The sequence below is a fragment of the Rhincodon typus genome, chromosome 28 (genome assembly GCF_021869965.1).
Source record: "Rhincodon typus isolate 14 chromosome 28, sRhiTyp1.1, whole genome shotgun sequence".
Taxonomy (NCBI): Eukaryota; Metazoa; Chordata; class Chondrichthyes; order Orectolobiformes; family Rhincodontidae; genus Rhincodon; species Rhincodon typus.
Genome location: NC_063359.1, coordinates 21,139,942 through 21,152,160, shown reverse-complemented (window position 1 = coordinate 21,152,160; position 12,219 = coordinate 21,139,942). Strand labels below are relative to the sequence as shown.

At 37.1% G+C, this 12,219-nt stretch overlaps 1 protein-coding gene across 1 annotated transcript in view; it reads right to left on the bottom strand.

The window, feature by feature from the left end:
• Window positions 1-1,764: 1,764 nt before the first annotated feature.
• Window positions 1,765-12,219, bottom strand: part of LOC109928802 (rab GTPase-activating protein 1) — a 41,238-nt gene continuing 30,783 nt past the window's right edge. The window contains exons 11-14 of the mRNA XM_048613369.1: window positions 11,761-11,844; window positions 9,667-9,738; window positions 6,234-6,431; window positions 1,765-3,357 (exon numbers count right to left, since the gene is read on the bottom strand). Coding sequence (XP_048469326.1) covers window positions 3,235-3,357; window positions 6,234-6,431; window positions 9,667-9,738; window positions 11,761-11,844 — 477 coding nt within the window. The 3' untranslated portion in view covers window positions 1,765-3,234. The remainder of the gene's footprint in view (window positions 3,358-6,233; window positions 6,432-9,666; window positions 9,739-11,760; window positions 11,845-12,219) is intronic.

The following is a 12,219-nucleotide window of genomic DNA, read 5'->3' as shown; positions in this document are numbered from 1 at the left end:
CTATGCCTAACTGAAAGATAAGATACTGTTCCTCCCATTCATCCAAGGTCTCAAACGTTCCTTCCAGGGCCTCAAACATTCCTTTCTGGTGACATAAAATTTACTTGCAGGTCAATTTATTACGATGTTCACTGTTTATGATGCGGTCCCCTCTATAACAAGGAGCGTTATTTGGCAATACTTTAGTTCAGTCCATAAGTGTGACCCTGAGCTTCTGGATTGTTTACTACTGAAATTTGCTATCTTCCTCTGCAGTTTCCCTGGCATCTACAATGTTTGAATGAAGTTTAATGTAAAATTGAGGAATAGCACATCAGCTTTTCACATAAGTGCTTTGCAACCTTCCAGACTCAACACTGACTTGAACAATTTCAGACATGAAACCACCAAACACATTGTCGGTCATGATTCCATTTCCCATTTACACCAAATCAAGACAATTTCGGTTTAATTGCTGTTACAATCTGCTTTTTCCACACACTATTATCCCTCATCATTGCTTTCATACCTTCCACGGTGTTTTTTTCATCACCTCCTGCCTATTCTCTGCTTCTGGAGCTTAAAACCCATTACATATCCATTTTCTTTTACAATTCTGAAGATAATCAATCTGAAACAACTTTCTGACTTCAGTGAGCCTACCAGACTTGATTATTTACAGCAGTTTGTATTTATTCTAGACTTCATGTACTTATTATAGACTTCAAACATCCACAGTAGCTTACTTGTGTGAAAGTACTTTTCTTTCTTTTCTGCATATAAACTATGTTGAGGGTCTCAAAATACAGAAAATTAACAGGAAACACTTTTGTTCTGAAATACTGGTTAACAAGTTACCTGCAGTCAATAATACAAACAACGGCTCACTTCACATGACTTCACCCAGCATCAACATTCGGGCACTATTTGCCTAACTTGATGAAGCTATCTAACAGTGCTGTCAAGCAACCATAAGCCTGGAATTTCCTCTCAGATTTCTACGTATAAATTGAGTTGCGCTTTTTGCCTAAGAATATTCTCGTATAACAGAGGACATGTACATTTCTATCCCGCTTTGCACCACGCCCAAGTTATGTCCACTAGAATCTCACTTTATCAATTATAGCTCCGTTACTCCAATGTGAATGACCAGACAACACTCATTTCCTGCACTTACCCCAATTCTGAATTAGTATCAATTCACACCCAAAATTTCAGCTGCAATAATATTCAATCATTTTTATATTTCTTGTTGGGAGACCCACACTACTTTTATTTTCAAACCTTAACTCCCATAAATGAAAGTGATAAAGAATGAAAATAATCAATGTTTAACGTTTTTCTCATCCTCAAATTGTTTACATTGATTTCCACTTAGGAAATGGCTGGTCTTACATTCCAACATATGCAATAATTTTCAGGCAATACAGGTACAAGTTCCCAAGAATAAGATGGAACCGATGTAAGCGCCATCTAGAATATCCTTGTTCAAGGTTCTTCACACCCATCCTCTCCTGGTGACAAATACTGGCTTCCATTCAGCAGGGCAGAAAACTGGGAGGTTTTGATCAATTACAGCCCTTCTTTTGGAATGAACATTACCCAAAGATAACAGTCACATGTTTTTAAAGATTAGAAACCTGATGCTGTAGTTTGTGGAGACATTATAGAGACACTTTAATGTGCTCTAAGGATGTTGACCTTTACATAACTCTGCATGGAACAAAAATAAAGCTAAACAAAGTAACTTCTTCATGGCATGATAAAGACTCTTATAAACTGAAGCATTATTTAAAAACTGCGCAATTTAATGAGAGTTGAGTACACTGTGATACATGGGTCACTCACATAAAAGCCACAATTTAGCAGGCCAGCGTTGCAGTCTGTTGGCGTAGTAACCAAATAGAGGGGTAGAACACAGGTTTGTGTCATGATTAGTCGCACGATGAATATCCCCGAATCTTTGATAATCCTCTGGCCAAGGTAGAACCCAGTAATATTAGTAAGCTGCTTTAACAATTATTGGGATGACATTATCTCTCATACTCTATTCTATAGGAGAATCATTTCACTTCTAATTCTAAAATGTTCTAAGAAACATCTCACTCCAGTCCCTAAACAGGGTCTTTGTCTGAAAAACTACTATTCCAGAAAGAACCACATGGTCTTAAGAAAAGAACTCGATAACTCACGCCAAACAGACTTGCCCGTTGGACCAAATCTGTTGCATAGCAACCTTTTTGAGAATTAACAAGCTAGGAATTGGAGCTAGGCAACATATTAGTATTCCATTTACATCTGGTGAACATTGCAACATTAGAGCTTAGTATTAACGAAAGGACAAAAAGAGAAATCAAACTCAGTAGTTTATACCAGCATATATTTCAATGCATTAAGTATACACAGTTCACCCTAATTTCTGTATTCTAACACAATGTCTACACGTAATGTTGAGGAAGTTACAACACATTTGGCATCAAACAAATAGAACAGTGGTATGACATTCAGACAAAGCACTAGCATAGACACATCAGCTCTTGTGCTAAAATATTACACCAGGCAGCATTAGGAAACCAAAAATAAAGCAGAATTAAAAAATAAACAAACTTTCACGTTTATGTACAAATCAGTGCCCCTCAGACACTCTCAAAGGATGTGCCTAACAGCAGAACATAAACCATTATAAATAGATAATATAAGGTGCAAAGGCCTCCATTCTACAGACTCCCCACTAGAAACCCAGCTTATGTTAAAAACTACATTGAATTCAGCTTGTCCGTGGAGCTGTGTTCCTTTGCTTATTTACCAACTTTTTGATTCCAAAACAGACAAATTGATATCAAAAAGAGTATACAGAAGATGCAAAATCAAAAATTATTTCAAGTTAATGGTTAGTTTTCTTTTATTTCAAGTGGAAAGAGCTTGTTTTCCTGGTATCTAAATTTGACCTTTAGTTGTGCAAGTCTCAAACGAGACAGTAGAATGGAGTGTCCACTTGTCTCAAGAGAACAGAATAGAGCCAAAACTACTGTAGCACAGGTCTGGCGAGTGTTAAACATCAGCAGTATAAAGACCACTCTAAAGGTAAAAGCTGTTGCTTATGGATTTTCTTTTTTTTGGGAGCTGTTAACCATGTTAATCCACAGATTGTATATGCAAGAACACACATTCTGGTCCCCTAGTATATATCAGAAGTGAGCACATTTTGACCAGGATTGGTATTTATTTTTTTCCTCATTGACCCAGATGACTTTCTTATGAAGTCTCTTTTCCCTGTACACCAGTTGCTGTTTTAATGGAGCTTATTGTTCGGTTGAACCAGGTTTTCTTTGCTGCTTGAACTTCATTTAATGCTAGACCCAAATGATGCTCCAGATCCTGAAAAAGAATCCAAAGAAACTAATTGTCCTTGTAGGTTAATTTTGCATTTTGTTACAGAAGTAGTTTAGAGAATTTTACATTTAGGGTCCATTGGAAACTTCAATAAGTAATAACCTGTATTTATATAATGCTTTTAAAAAATTTATTCTTTCGTCGAATGCAGATATAACTGGTTAGGCCAGCATCTATTGCCTATCTCCAAGTACAGCTTTCCTGAAATGCTACAGTCCCATATGGTCTAGGTACACCTACTGTGTTTCAGAATTCCACGTTTTTAACCCAGCAACAGTGAAGGAACAGCGATATGGTTCCAAGTCAGAATGGTGAGAGACGTGCAGGGTACCTTGCAGGTGACGGTGTAACTGCGCTGGTCATTCTAGGTGGTGGTGGTCATGGGTTTGAAGATGCTATCGAAGCATTGATGCTGCATTGCATTATGTAGATGGTATACGCCACTGCCATTGTGCATTGGTGAAGGGAGTGAGCATTAAAGGTCGAGGACAGCAGGGCAGACAAGTAGTATCAAGCCCATGTTTCCCCTGCAAGACTCACTCCCCCCCATCACCAATGGTCAATAGTGCACATTGCTGCTATCTACAAAATGGACTGCAGAAATTCACTAAAGAATCTGAGACAGCACCTTCAAAACCAACAACTACTTCCATCTAGAAGGACAAGGGGAGCAGATACCCAGGACACCACCACCTGCTAGCTCCCCTCCAAGCCCCTCACTATCCTCACTTAGAAATATAATCACTGTTTCTTCACTGTCACTGGGTCAAAATCCTGGAATTCCCTCCCCAAGGTCATTGTGGATCAACCTACAGCATATGCACTGCATTAGTTCAAGGAGGCAGCTCACCACCACGTTCTCAAGGGACAGGCAATAAATGTTGGCCTGCCAGCAATCCCACATTTCATGAGTGAATAAAAAAAAAAATCAGGAAGTAGCTGCTCCAAGGTCATTGGGTCAAATTGCCTTATCTTAACTGCCCCTTTCCTTGTTGGGCTTACAAATACTGTAAAGTTCTCTTGAAAGCAATTTTAGAATTTTGCCCCCTCCCATCTAGTACACAATGTCCCATGAATACTTGAGTTGTTAAAACCCTTCATTACTGCATTATTCATACACTTCTCTGAAATGTACTTACATATACGATCTGCTACCTCTCGCTGACTGTTTGTAGCCTATAGGACACACCCAACAGCATTTTTGCTCGTTTCGTATTATTGCCTTTTGTTCATAAAGCCTTATTTGAGGATGAGGTTGTTGACTTGCTCGCCGAGCTGGCTCATTTTCGTTCAGACATTTTGTCACCATGCTAGGTGACATCATCAGTGGAGCTTCCGATGAAGTGATTTTATTTTACTCTGCTTAGAACTTATACTGTCTGGTCCATTATGGTTAGTACTATCATTTCTGGTTTCAATCTGTATGGGTTGTATATGGGGTCCAATTCTATGTTTGTTGATTGCATTACGGGTGGAGAACCATGCCTCTAGGAATTCCTGTGCGTGCCTATGTTTGGCTCAGATTATTATGGTTACCTTGTCCCAGTTAAACCGATGGCCTTCATTGGCTGAATGTACCGATATTAAGGAGAGTTCGTCGTGCCGTTTTGCTGCTGGTTGATGTTCATGTATTCTGATGGCTAGTTTCCTTCCTGTCTGTCTGATGTAATGTTTGTGGTAGTCGGTGAATGGTATTTTGTAAACCACGTTCGTTCTGCATGTTGTGGGAATGGGGTCTTTAATCCTTGAGTATTTGTCATCGAGTGGCTGTGGGCTTGTGTGCCACCATGATTCCTAGTGGTCTTAGGAGCAAACATAGACACGCACGAGAATTCCTAGAGGCATGGTTCTCCACGCATAATGCAATCAATAAAACACAAAGAATTGAACCCCATATACAAACCCATACAGATCAAAACAGGAAATGACGCTACTCACCATAACGGACCAGACAGTATAAATCCCAAGTGGAGTAGAATAACATCGCTTCATTGGAGGCTGCACTGATGATGTTATCTAGCACGGTGACAAAACGAGAACAAGCCAGCTCGGCGAGCAAGTCAACATCTCACCCACAACCTGAGCTACACATCTTTGCCAAAACTTATTTGACAATCTTTCCAAGGAAAACATCCTTTCTCACTGTTTTCACCGATTTCTTCTTCAATATTGTGACCCACTCACTTCTATCCCCCATCTCATCTGAATATCTTGTCTCCTGGCATGTTGGCTGTCAATCCTGCTCATCTTTAAACCAAATCTTGGTCATAGCTATGGTATCATACTTCCTTGTGTCTATCTGTGCCCTTAGCTCGTTTATCTTTTTCCTCAGGCTCCTTGCATTAAAAATACTTTCCGTTTAGCTTTGCTGAACTCACGTTTTCTTATTGAGCCCATGTTTCCTCTGTCAGACTCACTTATTCGCTTTTTAACCTCTAGTTCCATCTCAGCTTTTCTCCCTTCTGAGCTACTTGTCAGCCTCTGAACTCTTTGCCCTATTTATAAAACCCAGCATATTCTTGGTTCAATTAACCACGCTCTCCACCTGTCCTGCCACCTTCAATGATTTACATATATATACATCTAGTTCCCAATGCATCTATTTTAGAATTGTATCCTTTATTTCATAGTTTCTGCATTCTTCTTACCAACATTAATCACTTCATACTTCCCTGCATTAAATTTCATCTGCCATTTGTCCACCCATTCCATCAAACTTTCTTCAAAGTTTTGTATAGTCTGCAAATGTTGAAACTGTCCTCCTTACACCAAGGTGTAGATTATTAATCTCATTATTAAGTGAAGTTGCAGCCGCCCGCTTACATTTTGTCGCCACTCTCGCAGGCTGTAATTGTACGCACCTGGATTTTGCACTCTGCCTCCACCAACTGCAGTTTGGTCTGGGCCAGCTCCAGCTCCATTTCCCTCAGTTGGTTCTTTAATAATGCTTTCTCTTTATCTTGATATTCATCTGAGGTATCCTTAGAAGTACTGAGAATTTTAAGTGTACCCTCTTTGTTGAACAGCTCTCTGCAGCGATCACAGCCTTCAACCTTTTGCTAAATCAAAAAAAACACAATTACTATCGCTGTAATAAAATCATTTCAAATAAGATAAAACACAATTATTGAGGCTTTGAGACAGAATTATTTTTATCATACTCTAATAATTCTACTTTCCACCTTGCTGTGATTTTAAATAAATGCTCTAGCTAGTACGTTATGTTATAATCCCAGCTAATGGCAATATTGGACAGAGTGAAATTGGTGTGATTGACTTTTTTTTGCTATTTGTTTACTATGGTGGTCCATCACTGAAAATATTCACAAGAGGCTGGCAATAAAATTTAACTGAAGAACACTAACTGTATTACACTATACAAGAAATATTTCAAATGTCTTATTACAAATACTAGAATTAAGGATTCAACTACAAACTCTCAACAACACCTTGCAGATACTCAAACCTCTGAGGGATCACCATTTCAAGTTTCCTGTTCAGTTGGCGCGATGAACAGGTTTCTGGAACTGCTTTCTTATTGACTTCTAACCACTTTCAAAGCAAACACAGGTTTTCCAAACCCTCACGCACCACTAGATTTTTCAGAATTCTCCCTCAGCTCTGACTTTTTATTTTAAAGAGACTGCTAAACAAACAGCACCTTTTTGCTCTGATGGAAGCTACACATACTGTCTAATCTTCTGGTTAGTTCTCTCTTTTGTATGTTACTAGACTCCTGTTGTTCAGCAACAGTTGTTTAAAAACCTATCCTACATTCAATGCACCAAACTGTTCACTTTAAGCTCTACTCAAATGCTCTACTTAAATCTTCATGTCTCACAAATCCTAGCATCATTCTCAGAATCTAAAATGAAACTAAATCCATACTGCCCCTTCTTAACACACACAAAGAAACACAAATCAAATTTACACAATACATGATCCTCCTACTTCAGAATCCAAGTTTCCAAACAGTAATGATAACATACATCTTCATTGCAGTTTTAACCATCTAGTATTGCACAGCTGCTAACACTGCATTACCCATTAAAATTAATGAAGTTGTATAGGAGAATATAAAGTCTATACAGTAGAAATTTTCTTAGTTGAATACAACTCACAAATGCCAAGAATCTCTCACACCATTTAATATTGTCAGACGTAAAAATCATTTATCATATTCTATAAAGTGATCTTTGTATTCTTAATTTAGTGAAATACAATTCTACTGAAAGTTTGTTTCATGCAATGGTTTCCCTTTATGAGATCCACTATTTTTGAGCAACAGTTTGACAAAAGAGACAAAGGAAAACCCTAGCCAATTACAGTAAACAGCACACTCACGCTACAGCTGGTGTTTTTTATGTTCATTCAAACACTGATTGAAAGAATCACTAATCCCAAAATGCAACACTTGTAGCTTCAGGCTGTAGGGCTGAAAGTCAACTTTCTTTTGAAGAAGGCAATCTTTTGTTTTTTTTTTAAAAAACTTCCATCAACATTCAGACAAAGGCATTAGTTTCACCTGAGAATATGATTCCAAGGGTTCCAATCACTCATTAGAATCTCAACTAACTGGGCATTACACTTAAGTGAATTTTGAATTTGATTATCAGCAGCTATTGGATTATGAAGACAGTCACTCCTGAACTCTCTCAGAGATAGTAAGAAATGCTGAAGCTGGAGTCAGACCCTTCTAAAGGGTCCTGCCCTGAAACATCAACTTTCCTGTTCCTCTGATGCTGCCTGGCCTGCTGTGTTCCTCCAGCTCCACACTCCTGAACTCTGTCTCATCTACACCAAATAAATACTCAGACAAACAGATTTCCAGTAATATCTCATCATCCACTCTGTCTCATCTACACCAAATAAATACTCAGACAAACAGATTTCCAGTAATATCTCATCATTCTCACTCTAATTCTGGGTCTGAAAGAAATCAAAATGCTTTTTGGCTTTTGTACGATTTAACTGTTCTCTGGGCAGACTCATCATTGGGAGTCACTGCTGAGGATTTGTGCCCACACTTTCCGCGACAAAATAACATGTAAACTCCTGTTGAGATGGCTCATTTACAAAGCTGTGTTGTCATTCATTCATGACTTTGCAAACCTTTTCATTATAACTCATTTTCCTCTTTGGTTTGATATTTGAATGAATTTATAGTTTTCAGAAATTATAGAAAATAAAGTTTTTTGGTCCTTAAAAACAACAGAAGTCAATGTCCCAGCCTATAATATTGTTGATGCATCACACAAAATAAAATCAAAGGAACAATCTTACATAATGGAGACTAAAAGGAGTATTACACAGTTTTTAAATAATGCTTATTTTACTCAAAACTTAGGCTTTAATACTTCTTAATTTAAGCACAGAAACATAAATTCCTTAATATCACTGCTCAAACAATAAAGTACATTTTAGGGTAAAATTTAATTTGTCTATAAACTTTCAAGACCATTTATAGTTTTTGAAAAGCGGTTTTCTATTGCAGAATAATTAACATAGGAAAACTGAACAGATAGTTCTTAACTTTATCTAATTACTTCATGAAGTTTAAGTGGTAATTTGATTGCAAAAGCAGTGCACCATTGAGTAAGATTGACATAAGAAATATGAAAAGATACAGTTTTCCAACTGCATTCTGGAAAGATAGTTCCAGATAGTCTTCCACAAGAGAGACCAATAAAGTACAGCTACACTTAGCAAGCATAACAAGAATCACATAAAATGGAACTAAGAAAATGTTTTGACATTTAATCTCTTTCATTTTTGCACATGAACTTGTATCTAAGACTTGTTTCACAACACTTATTCTTTTGATATCACTAATTCTATAGATAATAGATGCACAACTGAGCATTGGTAACTAAATCTGTTACACTTTTAGAGTTTAAATATTAACATGATCAGAGAGTTTCCATAATTTGCTAGCATTTTACATGCATCTACACTAATTTAAATTGGCTTTACTGACAACACTATATTTATTCATTTTTATTTCAAACCTTGGGCCTAAATTACATTTTTCTTCTCTTCATTTCCAAGTTCCCTTGCTAATGGCACAGTTTAAATTAGTTTGCCAAGGAATTATGGTTTCAAATCTATACATCACCATTTCATATTATTTATGACTAACAGGCAGTACTACAAACCACTTCTTTTAAATCTAAAAGAAAATCGTAAGTTGGTTCTTCTTGTTTTCATATCGTTAAACAAAATTAATCATGGATATCTGACCATTTGTTCATCAGAACTTAATTTGCACCTTGGCTATACTGGGTAGAGACTCACCCGAATTTGTTCCAACTCAGTTTTATTTCCCGACTGCTGCCTTTCCAACCTCTCACTCAGTTGGGAGCAGATCTGAAAAAGGATATTAAAGACTCAGGAAAACAAACATACTATAAATTGGTCAATGTCTACAATATACTGCATGCAAGATTAAAATCAATAGTCTAACAAACTACAGCAGATACTAGTTAATGAAAATACATTCTCAAAACTTCATTCAATTTACAGATAAGTATTCGATAAATTCAAACATTCAATGTTGAGACTGACAGAACTGAGAGAGAGAGACAGAGAGAGCGTGCAAGAGAGTGCGAAACAGAGAATACATTCGTGTGAGCCATGTAGTGGTTAGGACTTGCAAACACATAACTACATATAAACAGTTAGCCAAGCTAAAAAGGAATCAAAATTTTAAATGAGCAGTTTACAATGATAAATGTTCACAGAGAAACACAACCAAACATAAAAATAATATCATTAAAGATTTGGAGGTTGGAAGCAATGCTTAATAGAGGACTTTTTGATTGTAAACATTAGTTAAAAACCATATCATCCAAAAGGGTCAAGTTATATAAATGTATTCTATAGTTTATGCATCTCCTCATATCCCTTAGTTTTAAACTGTGCCAATATTTGAAATGATCTATGAAAAGTAAAAACTGAAAATGCTGCTTAAATAGAAACAATTTTGCATTCCCGTAGAAACAAAATATCCCATTTAGCACACAAATTACAATAGGGATTTAATCTTATCAAAAGCCAGCAAGTATTAACAGCCTGGATCTGTAAACACTTGGAGAAATCACAGACATTTGGATCACAAGAATGCCCGACAGTCGCAGATTAGCTCCTAAACTGCACCAGTACGTTCCAATGTGCTAACACACCAGTTTTCATGAAACGATTATGCAAGCTTAAAGAAGTACGCACAAATTAAGCAAAGGTTATCAAATCATTGGGCTGATAACTGCTTCTACATTTAAAAAAAAATCCCTTGTGGTGAGAGTTGCTTTGAAGACTTATCAGTCACTAACTCATCAGCTTTATTTAAGCAGTTTTAAGAAAGACCATGTGATAATTTAAAGGAAAGTTTCTCAGGATGAGGGTGACAGTGGAAAGGCCACATATGTTGCACATCCTTATCTATACTGAGGTGATGGTGCAGGACTTTCTTCTTGAAAGCCCTGAACTCTACATAAGCCACTTCTGAAACTACCGAGTGACATCTTGGTAATGTGGGCATTCAGTCATGTGTAGATCGAAGCAGGCTTCATTCCCTCAAGGTCAGTAGGGAATAGATGGGTTTTTACAATTATCCTTTCATAGTTATTTGTGTAATTCTAGGACACAATGTACCAGACAGCAAATAGACCAACGACAGAATGTAAACATAAAATCAGTGGATTAGAAGTCTAGTTTTGCTTTACTATATTATCAAACCCATTTAATATGGCACACTCTCACTGGTGGAGGGTGGTCCAAAGATAGCACAGAACTAAACGGTAAAATTTATTCTCCCATTAACTAAATCACAGAAACAGGTTGGAAGGAAATATACAACACAGATTGTTCTAACTTCCTAGATGAACAGCAGGGATGAGAAAAGCAAGACCAGTTAAAAGAAAACTGGACAGAAAAACAAAAACTTGTTCTGATGAAGATTATATACCCACAATATTAACCTCCCCTGATGCTGAAGGAACTGCTGTATAATTCTAGTTTTATATTTTGTATTTCAAGTTTTCACTATTTAGACATATATTTCAAAAAAAGATATTTTCATGGATGTTGAGAGAGAGATAGTAGGAACAGCCAATGCTGGAGAATCTGAGATAAGAAGGTGCAGAGCTGAATGAACACAGCAGGCCAAGCAGCATCAGAGGAGCAGGAAATCTGACATTTCGGGTCTGGACCCTTCTTCTTTCATGGATGTTGCAGGGTTTCTTTCAGACAGTACTCTGCATCTTCATTGGTTTCCAAGCAAAGCCTCTGAACAAACAACAATCATTGGCAAAATCTATTTCCATGATAAAAATAACCTTTTCAGACTTCAAACAAGGAATGATTGCAGTAAAATCCTTGCATCTTACAGACCTGCTTGTAATCCCCGATGATCGAACTGTTTTTCTTTATTTCCGATTCTGCTTTGTCGAGTTCTCTCCGGCACATCTCCTTCAGCTATGAAAGACAGAACCAGGGACAGAACTAAAAACCAGGATACAATTGATGTTTTGGTACAATTCTCAATTAAAAATATTTATGGACAGAGAAAACTGGTCGTATGCAACTTTACTGGCATTATGCAAAGTGGAATATCTGGACAACAGTAAGTACTGATAAAGTTTAGCAAAATTTTTAAAAATAGAACCAATTTGATTGAATCAAAGTTGAGAACTTCCAAAGGAACACTGGATTGCGTTTGGAAGTTTTACAGAATACTATCAAAAATGTGTGGACATTTAAAGATATATTTTAAAAAGGTACATAATCAATATTTTTTGAACAATAAAGGAATTAAGGGATACGGTGAGAACGCGGGTAAGTGGATCTGAG